Consider the following 24,412-nt stretch of genomic DNA (forward strand, 5'->3'; position numbering starts at 1 on the left):
TACCCATACAGAGAGTCTGACCGTCCGCACAGACATAGCAAGCTGCCATCATACCTCCAGAACTATGAAGTGGATGACCTCGCTAAGAACCGACTCTCACATGATGATCAGGGCAAGCATTCTACTCATCCTGAAATTCTCCAATATATTCATCATATGAAAGAGGAACACAATCAACTCCGACTAGATGTGCAACGCCTGACAGAATTGATCTCTAGCTCACCTGTACTAGCTCCACAGCATGCCACATCACGGTCTGGACTTTGTGAGGATGGGACGTCAACCACACCTGCCCACACTAGTAAGCTGGTGCCAATCAAAGGTCAGAAGAGCCCACATCAGCCTGAAAGTGCTCCACAGGTGCCATTTGGGGATGAGTCTCAACATCCAAAGGACAGCCAGCATGGCCTGATTGAGGAGCTCACTCACAGTCTAAATGACGCAGATCTTGACAGGGAGCGCAGCGCACAGTCACCATCACCTTCAGTCGACTCATGCCCTGAATCTCAAGATTTTCTTTCACCAATGACACCAGGTGAGATGCTCCCTCCACTTCCAGCGTCAGCAGCAAGGGGACGGTCACCATATCATGCAGAACAAAGAAGGGTTGATGAGGTGTATGCTCGTCGCCACAGGAACTGCAGTCAGCCTGCCACTCCTCCTAGATTGCCAAAGCTAGGGGCCTGCTATGAAGATGATCCATACTACAGACAAGATGACAGGTATCCTACCCCTGGTCACCCAAGCTGCCCTGACAGTCACTCAGACACTTCACACCTCCTCTATTCACCCTGCTCACTCCCCCCCACCCCCAACTGCAGCATCCAATACACACTCAACACAAGGCTCCAGCCTGTCTCTCTCAACCACCCCGGTTAGGAGGGAACTGAGGAGGATTAATGGCAAGAAGGCAGCGGGTCCAGATGGCATCAGCTCGAGGGTCGTCAGGTCCTGCGCGGACCAACTGTGTGGGGTGATGGAGCACCTCTTCAACCTGAGCCTGAGGTTGGGAAGAGTCCCACAGCTCTGGAAAACCTCCTGTGTTGTACCAGTGCCAAAGACTTCACGCCCCAAGGACCTCAACAGCTACAGGCCGGTGGCTCTGACATCCCACCTGATGAAGACCCTGGAGCGGTTGGTCCTGGCTCAGCTTCGGCGCCTAATAAGCTCATCACTGGACCCACTTCAGTTTGCCTACCAGCCTGGCATTGGAGCGGATGATGCCGTCATTCACCTCCTACATCGTTCCCTCGCTCACCTGGAGACCGCTGGAAGCACTGTGAGAATCATGTTCTTTGATTTCTCCAGTGCCTTCAACACTATTCTTCCCTCGGTTCTAAAGGACAAGCTGGTGAACTCTGGAGTGGACCATCACCTCACTACCTGGATCCTGGACTACCTCACCGACCGACCACAGTATGTGAGGACTCAGGGCTGTGTGTCGGACAGGGTCGTCTGCAGTACGGGGGCCCCACAGGGAACGGTTCTGGCTCCGTTCCTCTTCACCATCTACACTGCAGACTTCTCCCACAATTCCACCCAGTGCTTCCTGCAGAAGTTCTCTGATGACTCTGCAATAGTTGGCCTCATCACTGATGGGGACGACAAGGAGTACAGAGGTCTGACCCAAGACTTTGTGGACTGGTGCCAGCTGAACTACCTCCAGATCAACGCCAGTAAAACCAAGGAACTGGTGGTAGACTTCCGCAGGCACAAGCATTCTCCACTGCAACCACTGAACATCCAAGGTATGGACATTAAGGCTGTGGACAGCTACAGGTACCTTGGTGTTCATCTGAACAATAGACTGGACTGGACTCATAACTCAGACGCCCTCTACAGGAAAGGGCAGAGCAGGCTGTACCTGCTGCGGAGACTCAGGTCGTTTGGAGTGGAGGGCCCACTCCTGAAGACCTTCTATGACTCTGTTGTGGCTTCTGCTATCTTTTATGGCGTGGTCTGCTGGGGCGGCAGCATCTCTACTGGGGACAGGAAGAGACTGAACAGGGTGATCCGAAGGGCCAGCTCTGTTCTAGGATGCCCTCTGGACCCAGTGGAGGTGGTGAGTGACAGGAGAACGGCGGCTAAGCTGTCATCCCTGATGGACAACATCTCCCACCCCATGCAGCAGACTGTGACAGCACTGAGCAGCTCCTTCAGTGGGAGACTGCGGCACCCACGGTGTGGGACGGAGAGATTTCGCAGGTCTTTCCTCCCCACTGCTGTCAGACTCCATAATAAAGACTTTAACTGATCAAGCACACACATCCATACATATGCAATAATACTAAGTGCAATAATCCTTTCTGTCATCGTTGTATTTTTACTCAGTTGTATATAGTATTTGTATTTGTATTCTATTTTTATCTTATTGTATATTTATTTTATTTTATTCTACTGTATATAGTATTTTATTTTATTGTATTCTGTACAGTTGTGTACTGTATTTATTCTTATTGTATTCTAATTTTTGCCTCATAACTTTTGCACTGTCCACTCCTGCTGTGACAAAACAAATTTCCCACGTGTGGGACTAATAAAGGTTATCTTATCTTATCTTATGGATATGGGTATCAGGATTCGAGTTATCCGTACAGGCACTGTGGTAACTATCCAGATGACCGCCGACAGTGTCCACCCGATCGCCTGCAACCAGGTGGGTGCCCTCAGACACCACTCTCTCTCAGCAGAGCCCAACAGATAGAGACTTATCGTGGACCTCAACCAACGATCCCCGACCTTGTGCACGAGGACCCACGTGAGTTTGCAAGATTAAAGTTAGCTCTAGATAACATACTTCCACTTGATGCTCCTGAACACTTCAAGTTCCAGATCTTGACAGATCACCTTAAGTGTGAAGATGCACTACTTGTAGCTGACTCATACAGTAACAGTCCATTCCCATTTGCTGACACCATGAGAGCACTTACAGAAATGTATGGGCAACCTCAACATCTGGCCTTAAAAAGGATTACCAAACTGATGGATGGACCCAACATTAGGAGTGGTGACATCAGAGCCTTCAAGTCTTTCGCACTACAAGTCCGTGCGCTAGTGGGTATGTTACACCAGTTGGGAGAACAAGGTCGGACAGAGTTGAGGTGTGGCTCACACGTATCTCGCCTCTTAGCTAAGCTACCTTATGACCTAAGAGCAAATTTCCAGAGATTTGTCAATCCCATCAACACTCCTATACCAACACTGCTTGATCTGGCTGAATGGCTTGAGTATGAGGTGCGTGTCCAGGTAATTGGAGACCAATATTGTGGCCACTCTGACAGGGAGAGGCAAGTTTCACGAAAGGAGAGACGTCCTGAGCATAAGTTTCAGAAGGCTGCCACCATTCTCCATGGTAGTGAGCCCAGGAGAAAGATGGAAGGTGACATGTCAGCGACACAAGAAAGGCCCAAGAAGTACTGCCCATTCTGTAATACAGTGCAGCATTACCTGAATCAGTGCAGTAACTTCAAACTCTTGTCGAAGGAGCAGAAGACAGAGTGGATCAAGGTGAATAAGAGGTGCTGGCGATGCGCCCGTGATCATCAAGCAGCTATGTGTAACCTCAAAGCCAAGTGTAAACCATGTGGGCGCCGACATCTTGAAGTTCTTCATGATGTCAATACCAGCCCAGATGCTACAGCCTCTGGTTCAACCAGTGCACCAGAGGAAAGCACATGCTTAGTAAGTTCCACCTCTGAGACACTGTACGTAGACCGGCAAACCAATAGCAGTCAGGTGCTACTCAAGCTAAGTCGTGTCATCATTAGGAGCAGTACCAAGATGGTTGAAACCTATGCTATACTGGATGATGGATCAGAGCGTACCATACTTCTGCATGAAGCGGCTGATTGCTTGGGGCTGCACGGGGAAGCTGAGGACCTGGCACTCCGCACTGTCCGTCAAGATAGCTGTACCATCCATGGTGCTGCTGTGTCATTCTCCCTTTCTCCTGCCTCACAGCCTAACAAGTCCTTCCAGATCCACCAAGCCTTCACAGCAAAAGAACTTGGCCTAGCACGCCATAGTTACCCTATAAGAGCATTACAGGAGCGGTACCGTCACCTTAAGCACCTGCCACTGCCAGACATAAAGGAAGTACAGCCCCTTCTGCTTATTGGGTCAGATAATCCACATCTTCTCACTCTTGTGGAGCCAGTACGTCTAGGCCCTCCAGGTGGACCTGCAGCTGTGCACACCCGACTTGGATGGACTTTACAGGGTCCATCGAGATTCCTACGTCAGCGGCTAACCCCACAGCAGTGTCTCTTCACCTCTGGGGCCTCACCAGAAGCTGAGCTCTTCAGCCATGTTGAGAGACTCTGGAAGATGGATACCTTGCCATACCGGAGTGAGCGGCTCATTACCAGGTCCCGACAAGACGCTGAGGCCATTCAGAGACTTGAGGAAAGGACAATTCGAGTAACAATTGATGGAGTAAATCGCTACGCCACCCCACTACTGTGGAAGAAGAATCTTCCCCCTCTTCGTGCTACACCAGAGGCAGTTTTGGCCCAGCTTCGTGGTACAGAGAAACGACTTGCCAGAGAACCACAGAAGGCAGCTGCCTACTCTCGGGAAATCCAAAATCTGCTGCAGGCTGGCTTCGTCACAGCTGTTGCACTGGAAGAGGCCGCAGTGAGTAACTGTTCATGGTTTATCCCCCATCACATGGTGCACCACAACGGGAAGGACAGGATAGTGTTCAACTGTTCCTTCACCTACAAGGGTCAGAGCCTGAACGACTGCCTTCTTCCAGGGCCTACACTGGGAGCTAGCCTGTTGGGAGTCCTTCTCAGGTTCAGGGAACACCCAGTTGCCTTCAGCAGTGACATAAAGGGGATGTTCCATCAGGTCCGTCTGCTAGATGAGGACAAACCCTTTCTCTGTTTCCTGTGGCGAGACATGAAGGTAGACGAAAAACCCACCATCTACCAATGGCAGGTGCTTCCCTTTGGGACTACATGCAGTCCGTGCTGCGCTACCTTTGCACTTCAAGATCATGTCCAGAAACACACTGAGCCAGGAGAGGATGCTCGTCTGTCCATAGAACGTAATTTCTATGTTGACAACTGTTTGCAGAGCCTCCCATCAGAAGGCCAAGCCAAGAAGTTGGTGGATCGCCTGCAGTCTCTCCTCTTGGAGGGTGGATTTGAACTACGACAATGGGCTAGCAATGTCCACACGGTCATCAGCCACCTACCAGTTGAGTCCCAGTCAGAGGGTAGCGTTCTCTGGCTCTCCCAGGAGTCAGCCAATCCTCAAGAGCGCACTCTAGGACTCGTATGGCACTGTAAGACTGATGCACTCCGGTACAAGCATCAGCAGAGCGTCAGTTCAGAGCCAACAATGCGCAACATTTATCGGCTGCTCGCCCAGCAGTATGATCCTCTCGGGTTTCTTATTCCATATACGACCAGGGCAAAGGTCATCGTGCAACACCTCTGGGACAAGAAAAGAGGATGGGATAATCCTCACTTACCTGAGAATCTGCTCCACGCCTGGCGTTTGTGGGAAAGTGAACTCGGCCAGCTCTCACAGATAACGCTGCCAAGATGCTACACTGACTCACGCTCGGATTGTAGTCACAGCCATCGAAGCCTTCATGTGTTCTGTGATGCCTCTGAGCTTGCCTATGGGTCTGTGGCATATCTACGCACCGACCAAGGAGAAGGAAAGGTCCAGGTGGCTTTCTTGGCTGCGAGGTCGAGAGTTGCACCCAAGAAGCAACTCTCAATTCCAAGGCTAGAGTTGTGTGGAGCCCTTACAGGAGCACAGCTGGCTTCTGTTCTGAAGAAAGAACTGACCCTTGACATCCAAGATGTGGTGTTCTGGACAGACTCGACTACAGTACTTAACTGGCTCCATTCAGATTCATGCAGATATAAAGTCTTTGTGGGAACCAGAGTTGCAGAGGTACAAGAACTCTCTGCTGCAGCATCTTGGCGGTACGTGGACTCAGGAACCAATCCAGCAGACGATATCACGAGAGGGAAAACTGTGGCTCAGCTTGCTGGTGAGAATCGCTGGAGCCGGGGGCCACCATTTCTTCAGCTGCCACCCAGCCTTTGGCCACAAGCACCGGTGGGAGAAGCTAAGGAGGAAGTGGAGGAACTGAAGAAGCCAGTGTTCTGTGGTCTGCTTACTGGATCCGCTAGTCCAGCGATACCTGACATCAAACAGTTCAGCACATATGAGGAACTCCTGAAAGCCACTGCTCGATTGATGCACGGGGCGGCTAATGACACCAGTCACCCTGATGCTGATGACTTTAAAAGGGCAGAGCTGGCCCTGCTTAGACATTCTCAGATGGAGAGCTTCCCGAGAGAATTCACATTACTTAAATCAGAGAAGCTGATTCCATCCAGTAGCAGGCTAATTACCCTCGCTCCTGAGTATGACAAGGCTTCTGACTTGATTAGAGTTGGAGGTCGACTCCGCAGATGCGAAGGCCTGAGTCCTGAGGTACTACACCCTGTACTTCTAGAGCCTGCTCACCCAGTTACGAAGCTTCTAATCCAGCGATGTGACAATAAGCTCAACCACCCGGGAGCTGAACGTGTTTTCGCTGAGTTGCGCCGGAAATACTGGATCTTAAGGGGGAGAGAAGCAGTCAGAAGACATCAGCATTACTGTCCCGAATGCAAGAAGTGGAGAGGTCAACCAGAGGTCCCGAAAATGGCAGATTTGCCGCCCTCAAGTTTGAGGCTCTTCCGACCTGCTTTCTAGTCGACTGGAATGGACTGCTTCGGCCCTATGCTCATTAAAGTGGGTCGGCGCACAGAAAAGAGGTGGGGCATCCTTTTCAAGTGTCTTACTACTCGAGCAGTTCACCTGGATCTGCTGGTAAACATGGATGTTGACTCCTTCTTGATGTCACTCAGATGGTTCATAGCCCGTAGAGGGAAGCCGTTTGAACTCCTTTCAGACCAGGGTACCAACTTTCGAGGTGCAAGTAAGGAACTACAAGAAGCATTCACTGCCCTAACGCCAGATCTTAGACAGCAACTGGCAGCAGAACAGATCCGATTCTGTTTCAATCCCCCTAGTGCTCCACACTTTGGAGGGTCTTGGGAGAGAGAGGTGCGATCCGTGAAAACCGCTCTGCGCACCACGTTGGGAGCGCAGATAGTGTCAGAGGAAGTGCTGAAGACTGTCCTGCTTGAGGTGGAGAGTATACTCAACTCCAGGCCTTTGGGTTATGTTTCTTCAGACATCGCAGACCCAGATCCCATCACGCCCTACTCTTTGTTGATGGGGCGGCCAGATTGCTCTCTACCCCAAGTGTTCTATCCAGAATCCGAGCTGCTCAGTCGTAAGAGGTGGAGACACACTCAAGTCCTGGCTGACCAATTCTGGAAGCACTTCATACTGCATTTTATGCCCACCTTGCAACCACAGCAGAAATGGCACAAGGACACAGACAACATTGCAGTTGGATCTGTGGTTCTCATTGTTGATCAGCAGACCCCACGAGCGCTCTGGCAAGTAGGAACCGTGAAAACTATCTTACCGGGGTCCGATGATCGTGTCAGAGCTGCAGTCGTTCAAGTAAAGGACCGAACTTACACTCGCCCGGTGGCACGGCTCATCAGGTTGCCTGTTCTACCCCAGGATTCTGCTTAGGTGCAGAGGACATTCCATCAAGGTCAAATTTGTACACCAAATTTGGGGGCGGCTGTACAAAAGGGTTAGGTTTGTGTATGGGATTTCCTATGCCCCCTGAATGCACCATCGGGGTGCATGTCCGCAACTTTAGTTCAGAGACAAACGGCAGCCAAACAACGGACAGTGTGTGCGTTCATAAGACCGTAAGTCAATGTTTTACTTCACTCAGTTATGTTGGTGTTCAGCCATGAGTGTATTTGATGACTTACCAGCAGTTTCTGCTTCTGTTTAAGTGACGTTATGTACAAGTGGCAGTTTGCTAGCATAACAGATTTGTTTGCTAATTAGCTTCTAGCAGAGAGATTCGTTGTTATCGTGTTGTTGATTCTGTGCTCTGTGTAACAGATGATAAACCGATGTAAAGTTGCCTTCAGTGCATAGTTTTATGCGGGGTGTTGATGCATAATGTCTGACTTTAAGTTTATGTAACCAGGCTGAAGTATAATGTCAGCTTATTTAGTTATATACTGTACTTGAGTACACCTCAGTTGTATCTTTGTTTATTATGTAATCTGATTCCTAATTGATTTGTATTATTATGCTTTGTCTGCAGAAACCCCACACACACACACACACACACACACACTCACTCTCTCTCTCTCTCTCTCTCTCTCTCTCTCTCTCTCTCTCTCTCTCTCTCGCCCAGCTGCGGGCACATTCTCAATTGGAAATACAAAGAATGACAACTTTATTCCTGGACTCTGCCTGTTTGTTCCTCTCACATCTGAACATTTGCAAGTGTTCTGACCCGACACTCTGAAGTGATTGCTGCCAGCTCAGATTTCTTTAATCCTTCGGAACAGTTATGCTACTTCACACTCGTACAAAAAGAAAGAGAAACAAATGCAAATTAATGAGTTACTACTTACATTAAAGAATTTAGAGACTAAACACGCCACTGTTAAAGACTCTCAAACATTGGAAGAGATAAATTTAACAAAACGGAAATTAAATGATATATTCGATAGACAAGAAGAACTAAAAGCTAGATTTGTTAAGCAAAAGTATTATGATTACGGCCCAGGGCAAAGAAACTATTGGCCTGGGGAATTAAAAAAACAGCAAGAAGAAAGAGAATTTACAGTATAAAAGATGAAGAGACTCAAAAAATGTGTTACACTGCTAAAGAAATACAAAACTCATTTGAAAACTATTATAAAAAATTAATTATATTCAGAGACACAAGGGGCTGACCCTCTAAACATTCAGAAATTTTTGCATTCTCTGGATTTACCTAATATTGGACGGGAACAAAACAAAAGACTAATGCAACAAATTACTAAACAAGAACTGGATAAAGCCATTGCAAAAACAAAAACAAGATGCTGGGTATGGACGGATTTACATCAGAATATTATAAAACCTTTAGAGAGTTATTATCACCGCTATTATTAAAATGTTTTAACTGTGTTGGAGGGAGGGGAGTCACCAACATGATAGATTATTCACCTCAATAACAGCAGAAAGGCTTAAAAATACAATACCAGAAATTATTGATGAAGATCAGACAGGATTTCTCAAAAACAGACAGATACAAGACAGTATAAGACGTGCCTTACATTTAATGGATTATATGAATAAATCCCAAAGGGCATCAATTGCATTAAGCCTTGATGCAGAAAAGGCGTTTGACTCCGTCCGGTGGGATTACTTATTTTTGGTTATGGAGCGGTTTGGTTTCGGAGACCCTTTTATTCAACTGATTAAAAATTTATATTATTTACCTTCAGCAAGAATAAAAATAAATGGGAGCTTAACTGGAGTAGTGGACTTGCAGAGAGGATGTCAGCAGGGATGTCCGCTTAGCCCAGCCTTGTTTGCTTTATTTATTGAACCGCTGGCGCAAGCTATTAGGGAGGATGAACAAATGAAAGGGATATGGATACGGAATATAAAACGGGTTTATATGCAGATGATATTTTGCTGACCCTCACAGACCCAGAAAGAAGCTTACCTAAGTTATGGTCAAAGATGGAAATGTTTGGAGAACTTTCCGGATATAAAATAAACATTCAAAAAACACAGGTGATCACATACAATTATGTACCCACAACAAAGATCAAAAGTATCTCTAAATTCAATTGGAATAATAAAATGATTAAATATTTAGGTATTAAGATTCCCAAAACACTGACAGAAATCTATGAAATAAACTACTCACCAATTACAAGGGAATTGAAAGAAAACATTCAAAGGTGGAGCCTACTGCCGCTTGATCTGTATAATAGGATCGACCTGACCAAAATGAATATACTTCCGCTTCTGCTTTTCCTTTTTCAATCTATACCGGTACACGTACCAGCCAAACAATTTGCGTTATGGAACAGAATGATTTCGGGATTTGTATGGAAGGGCTGTAAACCCAGAGTTAGATATATAACATTGCAACTACCTAAGGAATGGGGTTGACTTTCCCTCCCAAACTTAGAAAGCTATTTTAAAGCAGCACAATTAAGATACTTAATTTATTGGTGTGATCCGTCGTACGAAGCAAAATGGAAATATTTAGATGTGACACAATTAAAATTACCACTACAGACAATACTAGGAGATTAAAAAAATTAGATTTGGAACAGAAAAATAATTTAAACGAATGGACTAAAACTCCTTTAAAGATATGGTTTGATGAATGCGAAAGTCTTAAATCAGGAGCTGGAATCAAACAACTCAGATGGGTCACACATGATAAGGAATTTATCCCTACACAAACACATAGACGTTATACAACTTGGTTAACAAGGGGGATCGGACCATTTTGCTCATTGTTAGGAAAAGAAGGATTACAAAGTTTTGAAAAATTAAGAGACACCTATGGTTTGGAAAACCAAGATTTTTTCAGATATCTCCGAGTCAGGTCCTTTTTCAATAGTAATATAAAAACTACAGAAGAACATAGTGAAGGCCTAGTCCCCGTTATAAAAGAAGCTTATAAAGGTCAGATTAAAAATAAATTGATTGCTAAACTTTATCGGAACCTACAATCACTTAAGGATCAATCAACCAATTATATTAAAATTAATTGGGAGACGGAGGCTAAAATCAACACATCAGAGGACAGTTGGTTAAATATATGTAGAACACAGATGGAAACTACTAGCTCGGGTTATTGGAGGGAATTCACGTGGAAAAATTTTATTAGGTTTTTTATAACACCCAAAATAAAATACAAACAAAAAGGTCAACTGACAGATGGATACTGCTGGAGAAACTGTGGGGGAAACATGGCAGATCATTTTCATATATTTTGGAAATGCCCAATAATCCAACCATACTGGAGTGAAGTGGTCGAATCAATTTACTTGGTGACTGGTCTCAAATTAAATTTGGATTTCTGTACTGCGTATTTGGGCAATATCCCATCAGCAGCCTCCTTAAGGGACAAATATTTGATAAACATCCTGTTGGGATGGAGGAAATATATAGAATGGAAAAACTTACATTTTTTTTTAACCTCAAAATGAACCAATTTCATAAAAAGTGGATGAAGTGGGAGAGATTTGTTGAAGGTGGTAATGTGGGATGATGGGTGGTGGGTTATATAACCAGAGCTTAACTAAGTATTTTCACGCAACTACTGGAAGAAGGAAGGCCTGCTAAGGACGTGGTCACTGTTTTTTAGAAGGCAGCTCATAAAAGAGACTGGAAATACCCTTCCTTGGGATGATATGGACTGTAAAGTGCTGCGTGGACAGTAGCAAAAACCTGACGACATGGGACCTGTAAAGAGGTGGAGGGGAGCTCCCCCAGACCGGGCAGATCTGAGGGTTTCACTGTGCCATTATGTTATTGTCAGTGTGTATATTATGTTTGTTTGTTTGTTTGTTCGTTTGTTTTTGTTTTTGCTGTTTTTGTTTGTTTCATGTGGATGACTGTCATAATTACAAAACTTTCAATAAAAAAAAATATACATTTAAAAAGCTGCTATTTTTTAAAAGACATTAATTTATACGTTTTATTTATCATCAAAAAGACAGTTTTAGCAGTTGCATCCCGTACAAGTAGTATATATACTACATAGTATACATTATACTTTTTTGGATAACGTCTTATTTTACTTCAACTTTTTAAATGCAACAAATGTGATATCAACGTGATGAAAATGCAAAGAATACCAAACCCTTATAGCCCACAGCAGAGCAGTCGAATGTGGTAAAAGATTTTAATATACACTTACAAGTGTTAATTCAATTTTATTTATATAGCAACAAATCACAACAATAGTCATCTTAAGGCGCTTTATATTGTAAGGTAGACCCTACAATAGTACATACAGTGAAAAACCCAACAATCATATGACCCCCTATGAACAAGCACTTTGGTGACAGTGGGAAGGAAAAACTTCCTTTTAACGGGAAGAAACCTCCAGGAGAACCAGGCTCAGGGAGGGGCGGGGCCATCTGCTGCGACCGGTTTGGGTGAGAGAAGGAAGACAGGATAAAAGACACGCTGTGGAAGAGAGACAGAGATTAATAACAAGTATGATTCAGTGCAGAGAGGTCTGTTAACACCCATATTTGCCACAAGTGCAGGAGGAAGCTCAGGTTTATTCCTCTGTACTGGTCCCATCATGGACAGCTTTCTTCTCTGCAGTTGCAGGCCAAGGGCATATGAAGTAAACAAGTTGTTACAGGTGATTGTTTCCTTTTGGAAACCTTCTGTAATATTAGGGACAACTTGCATGCCCTGACTGCGGGCCAGATAGTTTAGCATCGTACACTATGTTCCATGTACAGCTGTACCTGGCATCACATACTGCCCATGTTTTTATCTCATAGTTCCCCAGTTTACTTGGGATGTTCTGTTGGAATGGACAGAGTCCTCTGATGGGACTTGGTGCTCATACAGTCACATCAGTACCTGGATCTTACATCACAGCAGGAGAAACACCCACGTGTTCCATACACCTCATGGGAGCACGTTTGTGTCACGAACGATGATCTTCTATTGTGTCTTTATCATGAAATGATATCACTTTTGAGATTCTATGATTAATCTTGTGTTAGGCACGGTAGCATGAAAACTTCCCTACCAGACTCAGGATGTCATAAACTGGCTGTAGCGACTTTACTGGATAGATGCACGGCCGTAAGAATCATACCCACCTATGCCTACAGCTGCATTCAATCCATTATTCTTCATCTGTTGTTGTCCCTCCTTGTTTGTCATTGAGTTGGCTGTAGAGCAGGTCATCTGCTAATTGGATGGTTGTTGGTTCAATCTCTGTGTGCTCTAGTCTGGAGTTCTTACCAAGGTGTCCTTGGGCAAGTTACTGAACCCCAACTTGGTCTCTGATGCATCCATTGGCATGTGAAAGTTAAAAAGCAGAATACATGGCGTATAATGCTTTCAGTACTCGAGTAGAAAAGCAATCGAAGGAGTATGGGACCTGGCATATGTGCTTGGACCGTGGTAGATTGTCTTTCTCTGTGACGCATGAGAGTCATGCATCGTCTGTCACTGGCAAGAATAGAAGACCAGCTCAATGTTTCCTCACATTACTGCAAATATTTCTGTCTCAGCTGACTCCTCTTTCTTGCTTGATTCTTTGTCTTCATCATAATTGAAATGGATGATGTGTAGTCCTCTGACACATCTTCTATTTCAGTTTCACATTCTGAAAATTCGATAAACTTCAAGAAGCCCAGTCACTTTCTTTCCAAGCTCCTTAGACTACCATGTCCTGGATGCCTGAGAACCTACTTGAACATAGTTCAGATTCTTCCTCATCTTCATCGGTTTCCTTCACTTCACTTCCTTCAATATGTGCATTGTTCTACTGGTCATTCCTATCCACAACATGGTAAAAAAATATACTTTTTCATACTTTCTGTGTATATATTATTGTAGGGTCTACCTTACAATATAAAGCACCTTGAGGCGACTGTTGTGATTTGGCGCTGTATAAATAAAATTGAATTGAACTGAATGTAGAGCACCCGCCTCCTCATTGTGTTGCCTGTTGTTATGACCATTGCTTGACCCCACACATCAGTGACCCAAGATCAAAGATGTTTGAAAGCAGTATGTTGTGACAATGTGACCCTTTACAACACTTTGTACTTTGGGGTCGTTTTTGACCCCTTAGGACAACAGGTATTAGCAAATCCAATAAAAACCAAAACCATAAATAAATCAAATTACTTAAAACTTATACCAATCATGCATAGCATAGTACTGAATAACTCCTGTTATTTTCAGACCATTTGATGAATAAAAAACACATTTTTGATGGCGAAAGATTTCTTTTCGGGTCAAAAATGACCCGAGGACAACACAAGGGTTAAGCCTAAGACTGGTTGGAAAGTCTTGGGGCTTCATACGGATTTTTCCAGACAAAAACTGCCTAAAGATGTCAGTTTTCATGGTAAAGGTTCCTGTACTGACAATCAATCATGTGGTTTGCCTTAGAGATACACAGATACACAGCTGAGGTCCTGAGCATGAGTAGTGTTGAACTTCAGGTTGTTTTGATGAGCAGTGAAAGGATCTGAAGTCTCCGTGAATAGTAGTGGCCCAAACCAGTGATGCTGACAAAAGGTGTATATGTGTGGTTTAAAACTTAATTGAGAGCTTGACAAAATCTTGAAACGACTTCTTTCTCAAGACTCACTGGTGCCTGTAGCCTACATGCTTTACAGACTCCAGATAAACTCAAATATAAAACACGGTCCTGCAATATGCGATGTGAACCGCATGTGTCTTAATTGTATCATAGCAACCAATTAACCTACTCAGTGTTTTGCATGTACGTGCGGCGGGCTTCCACCTGCATTGCCAAGCAACACAGAAAAGCAGGTTAATAAGGCCGTGAAGCTGCTGACCCGCCTTAAATCCTGCTCGCATGTTATTTGGCCGCTTCAGCGAGGACAGATAAAGAGCCGAGTGGCAGGGCTGCCCACACCGACTTCACAGTAATCACATTACAAAACCTCATTATCTATAGAAGACTACAGGAACAAACAGGCAGAACAACAGAGTAATCACTTTTAAAGTTTTATTCATTACGCTGCAGTTTGACTACAGCATAAGTACAAGCATAAAATCTTTGACTACAACAGCACTTAGAGCAACATTTTTTGATTTTTTTTTCTTTTCTGTAAAAGTATTGCAATAACAGACCTTAGGCCTAAAACCTATTACATCACAATTGCTTAAATAAAAAGAGGCAAAAATACACAACAATTTTACCTCTGTGTTTGTGTGTATGTGTGTGTATTTTATATTATATATATATATTTATATAGATATATATATAAAATCACACACACATTGTATGGTTACTGAATACAGCCATATATATCTAGATTTGAGCACAGAGGGGGGAGAAGAAGAATCATTTTTGTAACGAAAGCTAAACGATGTTACAAAACCCATGATGGAAGCAGTCCTATGTTAGCTGTCAAGACTGAGAGAATACCAAACTGTTGACACGATATCGTTGTCATTAAAATCAGGAACAGTAAAAAGAGCTACTTGTGGTCTTGTCAGCAGTCGAGTACACATTTCTGAGAGAGAGAGAGAGAGAGAGCACTGCGAAGAGAGAAATCAAATAAAAGATCAGTCTGAGCCCGTTAATTCTTCAAGCTAGTGCAGGAAACGAAAAAGAGAAAGAAAAACTTTTAAATTGAAATTAAAGGAAGAGGAGAGCCGAGCGGCACGCCAGCCAAAGTTACAATAGAGACCATTTCCAAATATAAACTACACAACTGCCACTTATTTGGTGCTTCAAAGAGAACATGGCGCGTTGCTATGTACATCGTCTATAGATAAGAATGAACATGCTCTGCGGTTATTGTACAGTGGAGTTATTTTCAGTACATACTGTAAATAAATGACTGCAGATTAAACATGACTTTTGTTTTAATATACTGTGCCACATATAACATTATAATGTAGAAAATAATCGTGAAAAATAACAGAGGAAACAAACAAAAACAAAAAAAGTGAGTTTTCCCCTCGCTCGTGCCATGCTGGTGCAACTTTCCAAACTAAATGGATTTTTTTTCCTTCTTCCCCTCCATTGATGGTTTTCCTCTTTGACAACCATGCAATTAAAAACTAGAGCTGAAATGCCTAAACATCCAGCCGGACCAATAAGCAGAGCCCAGTGTGCTCAGCGAGTTTTTACACTTTGGCAGAATTACAAAAACTAAAAATCAGACGTACAGAGGAGCACATTCTCCAAGATCACGGAGAAGTGCTGACAGCTCTCGTGTGTGTGTGTGTGTGTGTGTGTGTGTGAGATATAGGTTTTCTTAAAAGATCTGTATAATAGAGCTATACATTTGTTAGTTGGTCAAAAGAAAAATCATCAGCCAGTGCCTAAATGATGGCTGGCACTGTGACAGAAGAATCCGACAAACACGTGAATATCGTCTCTCAACAAGGGTCCTTAATCCCGAGGTTCTCTCGTCCTCATAACAGACTATTCATAGCAAAATATTATTATTAAGTAGTAATTTGTATTTGTGTTGCAACCATTTTCTAAGCGTACTTTGCAAACCACGTTTTCTTATTTTTAAAAAGAAAGAAAAAAAAAGACAAAGCACATTTTTAACTGTAGGCATTTACAAATTTGATGCTGCCTTCTTAAAATTCTTATATCGTCTATACATTATATTACATTATTCACAACATCTTTTTGTGGTTTCTACCCATTGGGTAGGATATGTGCATAATATATTCAAGTTATATACAGCACCTTACAAACAAACATAAAGAAAGACAGACTACTGAAAAAAGCACCGTTGGAAGTGAGGCACAACGAAGGTGGGAGCTTTTTGAGTGCAAGTGGGTTTCCTATGTCTGCTCCACACGGGTCACATTACTGCTTGGAATGGCTTCAGTGGCTTCTCTAGGAGCGACCGGTCCTGTCTGGCACAATGGCCGGTGAGCAACTGCCGCACTCAAAAATAAAAATAAAAATAAAAAAAGTTCAAGGTGGAGCAGCAAGTTTGGAAACAGGCACACTGTTGCTCATTGGGAGGGAGGGTGGGTGCGTGAGAACGCCCCAGAATCCTAAATGTCGGAGCAGACTCATCCGTCCAAGACTTTAGAGAGAGGAAAAAAAAATAAAAAAAGACAGAAAGGATCGCTTTTTGGCCGTCCTCGCACTCTGCTTCTCTATTCTGCCAGACAGGCGGCGATGAAGCCACCCTCGCGGATTCCCAGCAGCAGTCTGACTGAGGTGTGGTCTGCTCAAACATGAACGTTAGGCACCTTATTTACTCACATAATAGTAACATGCAAACCTCCTTGTAGAAAACATAAAATTCATCTTTGTATCCTCCATTTACAAGCTATGACTGCGCAGAAAGAACAAGCAGAGAACAAAAAAGAAGAAGGAAAAAATACATAAAAAAAAAAAAAAAAAAAAAAAACAGGGGAAGAAGATGTGGGGCTGGAGTAGGTCAAAGGCCAAAAGTGTTGGGACAATCTTTGCTAGGTAAACACACCTCTGCTCGTCTGAAGTCAAAGTGTTGGAACACAAGGCTTGATGTCTCAATACTTGTGGGTTTGACTGCAAAGGGCCAGATTTCTCTCCTTCTGGTTGATGTGAGGGGGGGTGATACAAAGACTTTGGGCGGGTTGGGGTGAGCATGAGAAGCAGCAGTAGCAACAACAGTAGCAGCAGCAACAGCAATAGCAGCGATGTGATCTCACTCACACACACACACACAACAAAACCTTAGAATCAGCTGATAACCACTGAGACATTCAAACACACCGATGCCGACGGGGCTTCCGTTCAGACTGACGGAAACTTTCTTATAAGTGACTCATGAGTGTGGAAGGAGGGGGACAAACATACATGAAGAACCACTTCCTGCTTCCACCTCAGCTGTTTGGCATGATGCCATCGAACACTGCTGCACTCGTCCAATAATCACCCGTGTTCATCTGGCAGCAGCAGGTGTTCTACACCGACACATTTCATTTCATACTACAGAGGTTTGTGTATTCGTCATACGAGACCTCATCAAGTTTTTCTTTGTTGTGCGCTGACAAGTAGTGATAAAAGATGTTCAGCCTGGTGTTACTTTATATTTTTTCTTGTCAACAAATCCCATGAAAAGATTCATAAGTACTGGATGTTCCCAGTGCACCCTGGGATTCAGTGTAAAATGTTACAAACCCAACACAGCCTAATGGAAATAATTTAAATAAGCAGTTTAAACAAGATTATATCAAATGATCAGACTACATTTTACACGTGTCGCTTAAATTTGAACCTAGCAGCTCATCCCATAGGTATGAGAAGCACGGTCTTGCTGAAATAAGCAGAGGCTTCACTGAAAGATCATCAGGGTGGGACCACATGTTGCTCCATCACCCAGCATTACTGAGGGTTTCATCTGGCACGAGCGTGGGCACAAACACGTTTTCCGTTGCAGTCTTCAGAGTATCGTATCACTAACCGTCTTTACTGAAAGACGATCCTTTCTAATCAAAGATGCTATGGACCTGTTGCCAGTTAGCTGTGAAACATCCTGCAACTTCTTCAGCTTTTCTGAAACATCCTGGCAACAAATTCACACATTTTCCTGAAACAAAAATGATCTGCAAACGTGTTATTGTTAGCATGTTATTCCCATGAGCTCGACTGTGGTTGAATAACAGTGAGTCGCACCGGAAAGCATGTTCCTTCATTACCAGCACGCAGCCGTTTACATGGACTCACACAGCCTTCCTGTGGGTGCTAGTGCCCACTAGAGCACCAAATGTGTTTGAGCTTAAAATAGTCCTCAACCAGTCCAAATCTAACTAGAGCCACGTGTGCAGCGTCCAGGTGCTGCACCCACCACCTCCCTGTGAGCCTCACGCTGAAAAATCCACTGGTTGGATATTATTATTTTTTTAAAAAGGCTCCACTAACAGACCTGTCATAATGACTCCCACGTACAGAGCTTTAAAATCGTGACAACAGTGGACTGTGAAAGCGATTGCTCTTCGACGATGAATTTTGGCATTAACAAGAAACACACTAATTTAACCTTGAGCCAAATGCTTCTTTTAAATATTGTGTCTCTTCAGCAGAAATGAATGGAACTGGTGCTTAGTGCCGAGTGCTACAGACGGGGTGAGGAGGTCACAAAAGTATTTAGACACTTTCATGGGATTTGCTGAGAGTAGGAAAAAACATCAAATTCATACAACCTTGTCCTCTGATCTTGAAAAGAAAGCAGAGCTTTCGTTTTTCAAAGATTTAATACATGGAGGGACTATAAAGACTGCACTTCACTCAGAAAACAAGCATGTCCCGCGTGCACGCCAACGTGCCGAGGCTGTACTGCTAGCACGCCTGGAACCAGTACGTAGTATGAAACAGACTCACATCATCATCATCCCAGCTGGGCTTTTCCTTTTTGGGGTTTGCTGGATGCGTCCACTTTGTTTGAGGCTCACTGTGATGTCACCTTTGCACTGTGACAATCAAACATGGAGCATTTCTGCCTTTTTAAGAAAGACACTCGACTGTATCCCGATGAAAGCTGAACTGAAGCTGTGTTAAAGAAGTAATATGTCCTTGAATGTTTAAACTGGAGTCAGTTAATAAATCATTCAGTTACAATCTCACACACACACACACACACACACACACACACACACACACACACACACACACACACACACACACACACACACACACACACACACACACACACACACACAAAAAACTCCTGCAGGAGCATTAAGTGCTTTTCTGTGTTGTTAAAAGGTCTGACCAACAAACGCACACGTGTACACACTTATACAGTGAGGAGAGGGCTGCACCAGCACGCTGCCGAATGAGAACTCCACTCCAGTCTCCACTTTAAAGGGCTCGGCGGACTCTGCATCATTTGATCGCACTTTTTCTGCACACGGATGGATGGATGGAGTGATGATGAACAGTGTTTACCGGAGACGCCGTTAGAAAAGGGGGGAGGGGGACTGGCGCAAACAGGAAAGAGAGACAGATAAAGCGCAAGAGCAGAGGAGAAGGCAACGATGAGCAGAGAAAAAGGCTAGATTTTCAAAAAGGGTTTTTTTCTGTGTTTCTTTTACAAAAAGGAGCCTCCCATAGCCCTTTGACTTTGACCACAGACAATTTTCCTTTAAAAACCTGATCTCTGTGCTGACAGACGCAGACAGGAATCTTCACTTTGTGTCATTCTTTTGTGGCTTTAGAAACGTGAAGACGGAGAGTCGAGCCTTCTTTTTTTCCCCCCCTCCTTCTTCTTCTTCTTCACATATTTTGTGTTTTTCTGTGTGGGTTCGAGTTCAGTGTGGTGGCTGTTGGCAGAATGCACTGTGCAAGATGTCTGAGACGAGCATTTGGGGAAGGGCGGTGGACCTGGATGCAGGGAAGGGGGGCGAGAGGAAACATCAGGTACTCAGCAGTCAGGGTAGATTTGAAATGAGAAGAATCTGCTCTGACCACCTGCTAGACAGACCCTCCTTAACAGGGGCTGAGGGCTTTCTTTTTTAAACTTGATATCAAAACAGCTGGGCTGATATCTCACAAACCTGAGCCTGGATCCCACTGAATCCAGCCAAGCTGTGTTTAGGACTCTAATCTTTGCTCACTTCCTCTGGTGGTTAGTTATAACACACCATCAATCCAGCAGCTGCTCATGAGGCAGATTACCCCCCCCCCACCCCTCCCCATGATGTGAACGCAGACATGAAGCAGTACAGGTTATTCTCTTACTAAGTCTCACTGTGCCTGTGGTGTAAGCAGACAGAGATGTTTAGGCTGGGTACAAGGATTTCTTGCGGTTTTCAAAAAAGGAAGGACATAAGCTTATAATACTTGTTTTTTTTGTTGTTGTTTTTTTTGTTGTTGTTGGGTTTTTTTGTTTTGTTTTTTTGTTTTTGCTCCCAATTGTTTAAAACAACTTTGGAGCCAAAGTTCAGTCAGTCAATCAGTCCATTCACAAAAAGGCCAAAAAACAAACAAACAAGACAGGAAATTAAAAACATCGCTGTTATAACATAACATCATTTCCCTCTTCTCTTTTACAACAAAAAGATAGTGCAACTTTGAGATAACGTTTCTTTTGTGTTTTCAATGTTAAAACAAGTCATCCCCCCCTTTGTTTTGCTTCCTTGTGAACCTTGGCACTAAGATTTGGGTTTGTGAGTCTCTTGTTTCGTTGTGTTCTCTGTAAAGTCCTTGATTCTCAGTTCTCGCTTTGTGCACAGATCCCGGTCCAAAAACAGAAAAACAATGAAGAAAGAAGAAAACAACAAACCCCCCCAAAACCGATCCCTCCTCAGTTCCTGGGGACAGCGGCATCGCCGCCAGGGGGAGTGGGGGGGTGAAAGAGAAAACTGTTTCAATCTGTGCTAGCAGTGTGGTTCTTTCTTAAAATAAGGAGGAAAAAAAAAAGTCTGGACACAGTGCGTACATCCTGTCCCAGCAGTGCTAGCGCATGGATGAAATGAGATCAGTTGTTGGTTCCTCTCTTTGCTCGTTTCTGTAGCTAAAGTTGGTGTGTTTGTGCATGGGAGTGTGGAGAGAGGACGTGAGAGACAGAGCGATAAGAGAGACCCCGGCTTACAGGAGGTCTGGGGTGAACGAGAGACACAGATCTCAGTCTGGGGTGGGTTGCCCTACCTCTCCCCTCCCTGTTTCTTCACACCAAGTCCTCTGGTTGGCCGTCCTTGGCCTTGGCAGGTACAATTGTGCTTTCTGATTGGCTCTGCTGCTGGATTGTCCTACTCCCCAGCCCCCCCGGCCTCCCCACCCTCTGGTTATTGCTGTGCTGGTGTAGAAAGAATGCTGAGCCAGGGTAGTGGCCTATCACCTCGCTGTATGCTGGCGGGGGGCCCTCCATACGCCCGTGGCTGCTGGAGTTGGCGGCACTGATGCCCGAGTTACTGCTGGGCGGCCTCGGGCCACCGCCCCCCATCCCAGCCCCTCCTCCCCCTACCCCTCCTAGACTCCCGCCTCCTCCCATGTCGATCAAGTCACTGTCGTAGATGGTCCGGTTGGGCGGTGCCCTCACCGACTCGCGGTTCAGCTCCATCTGCTGCTCGGGGTCACGGAGCTGGAGGGTGCAGGGTCCCTGGTACGGCGGTGGTTCCTCCCCGTCCGACAGAGAGATGGTGGGCGGCAGGTCAATCTGATGCTGCAGGTAGGGGTAGGTGGGCTGGAAGCGGCTGAAGCGGTCACGCTGCATGAAGGAGGGAGCGGTGAAGCGATCCCTCGCCTGCGGAGCATATAACACCTGAGAGACAGAGCGAGACAGAGGAGTGAATGAGCTGGGACATGCACGAGGAGAGGACAAAGATAAAAGCTTGGCTGTGAGCTGGCTGGCATCAACAGGAACTCGATCAGTCTTAATACCAGTATCTTTCTGATACACATACAACGTGAAAATGACCAAACACTCAAACTGATGTTCAGTGCAATGAACTCAGAGTCACTGTTTGATCTACAAAACTTCTGTTTGAGCTTTTGGGAATAATTCAGCAGCTCATCGTTAAAAATCTTTTTTTTTTTTAATCATTAAAATCATTTTCATGACCAGTCAGCCTTGTGAGTTAATGACACTGTAGCAGCAAAAACTACTTATCACGTCTGGCCTGCAATCCAAAATCCAAATCTATCAAACGAGCAATGAGGCTGGAAGCAACAAGTGTTTCTCATTTTATTTGTCAAGTGACTTATTCTGTGATTATTCATCCATCCCAATTCATTACCTGTAATTTTTAGAGTCATACCCAGAGTCTATTAACAGTTCAGCAGTTCTGACCTTACCCTGTACACAGCCTTCATTTGTTTATTCTGTTTTGGTCACAGTGTAAACCAGTTATAGCCTCACAGCAAGTCACATGATGCTTTCTGCATAACAATCATTTCTGTATACGCTGATTTCACGCAAGCTTTTGCTGGGAGACGAGGCTCCGTACAGTGAAGTATGGTTACCATGCTGCATATTTAAAATGAATGATATCCTGGTGCAGCAACGGCACACGCCAGCATGCCACCAATTAGCTGTGACAGACATTACAATGTAATTACAGTAAAGAGAAAGAAAGGAGCCTGCACTCAAACAGAAAAACATTCAGCACACCGGTTCATCCACCAGCTTTTGTCAGAGATCTTCACCTCAATTAACTCTTCAGACTGTGACGGCATGATCCATTTCTTCATTTCTCACATTTCTATCCAATTCCACACATTTCCACTGTGTCGAGTCATTATCAGAGGGAACCCATTTCAATTAGTGACTGCGGCTCTAATAGCCAACCCCCACTGACAAGGCAGTCTGGGTGGAGAGAACAACAGACGGGGGAGGGAGGGGGGTTTTTAGAGGATCAGGGCAATTGAAATGGAGAGACGGAGTGAGGGAAAGAGTGGAACTGAAAGGATTAAAAGGAAAGGCTACTGAGATAAGGAGAGAGAAAGAAAGAGCACAGAAATGAAAGGAGGAGAAGAAAGAGGCAGGGAGATAAAACGCGAGAAGGGAAAAAGAGCTGAAGGCAGAGAGAGAAAGGACAGAGACAGACAAATAGACAGACGGCAGGGGGAGAAAGGTGTGGAGCTGATAGAGGGAGCAGAGCGCAGCAGAGCGGGGCAGCTCTCAGACGTCTGTCTAGACAGTGTCAGGGGAGGTGTTGCTGATTAATGACGCACCAAAAACCATCCAACCCCCCGCCCTGCCACACAAACACTCAGTCAGCCCCCATCCCTGCATCCATCAGCCACCCACACTCAGTGGCTGCGTCTCCCTCTGCGTTCGTCTCTCCGTGGCCTTTTCCTTAGTTTCCGGGTCTCTCTGGGTGCACACGTCGTTTTTACGACTCTCTCTCTCTGCCGCATAAATACTGGGGCACTTTAAATCCGACTTGGTGCTACAAGCCAGTACAGACTGCCAAAGTGCATCCACACTTGCCAGCCAAAAACTTTCACACAGCCTCAATATACTATTATCTGCAACTAATCAATACTACCATGTGATTTTCCAGCAGTCTTTTAACCCAGCGCGTCTCTTCCGACCCTGACTCGGAAGCTCCTCCATCTGGCATCAACGCAATTAAGAGATCAGATCACCAGTCACAATGAGTATACTGGCATTTGTCTGTGCTTTTGTATTCACGAGTCTTTGTGAACATGCCAATTTTGATCTTGTTTTGGAGTACAGTGCCAGGCATACCCATTGCAACACAGTGTGTGAGCTCCAATTCCTGCACGATCAAATATTTACCAGCAAGCAAAAAAATGCACATATCAGGCTCTCTGGGCCCTGACTGAACCGCCAAACAACTCTACAAGGGCAAGCGCTGATAAATAAGCCAACAAAGACACAAAGAGAAGCTGAGAGGAAATGGATGTCTTTTATAACGGGGCGAGCAGAGCGTGGAGATTAGACAAAAGCCATCCCTGAGTGTGTTCAGGTCTCCTTTCTCTGTTTTATTCCTTTTAATTACCATTTTTACACACTGCACTTCTCTATACCAACTCTGAATGCCAAACTGTTAAATGCACTTTTATCATCTATGTTCTTTTCATTGCATTTTAGTTTGATAAAAAGGTATGAATTTTGGGGTTCTGTATTTGTTGTGTTTATTTGTAAGGGCTGCAGCTACTTGAAAATAAAATATTCAGCAGCAGAGAGCATCTGATTGTAAGCCTTTAAAGATCACTTGGTTTTTCCACAAGGACAAACACTGAATTAACCCATAACCAGAGCTGCCAACGAGGTTTTTATTAATATTTAAATTGCTTCCCTAAAAACGAGGCGAGAAACTAATT

General features: G+C 44.6%; 1 protein-coding gene across 2 annotated transcripts in view; it reads right to left on the reverse strand.

Moving 5' to 3' along the window:
- Positions 1-16,645: 16,645 nt before the first annotated feature.
- Positions 16,646-24,412, reverse strand: part of LOC146658477 (low-density lipoprotein receptor class A domain-containing protein 4-like) — a 295,140-nt gene continuing 287,373 nt past the window's right edge. For both annotated transcript variants that reach the window (XM_085422095.1, XM_085422096.1), the window contains one exon: positions 16,646-21,881. In XM_085422095.1, coding sequence (XP_085278221.1) covers positions 21,288-21,881 — 594 coding nt within the window. In that variant the 3' untranslated portion in view covers positions 16,646-21,287. The remainder of the gene's footprint in view (positions 21,882-24,412) is intronic.

Source organism: Rhamphochromis longiceps, linkage group LG11 (assembly GCF_057381845.1).
Source record: "Rhamphochromis longiceps isolate RC_006_pf linkage group LG11, R_longiceps_female_GT1.1, whole genome shotgun sequence".
NCBI classification, from domain to species: Eukaryota; Metazoa; Chordata; class Actinopteri; order Cichliformes; family Cichlidae; genus Rhamphochromis; species Rhamphochromis longiceps.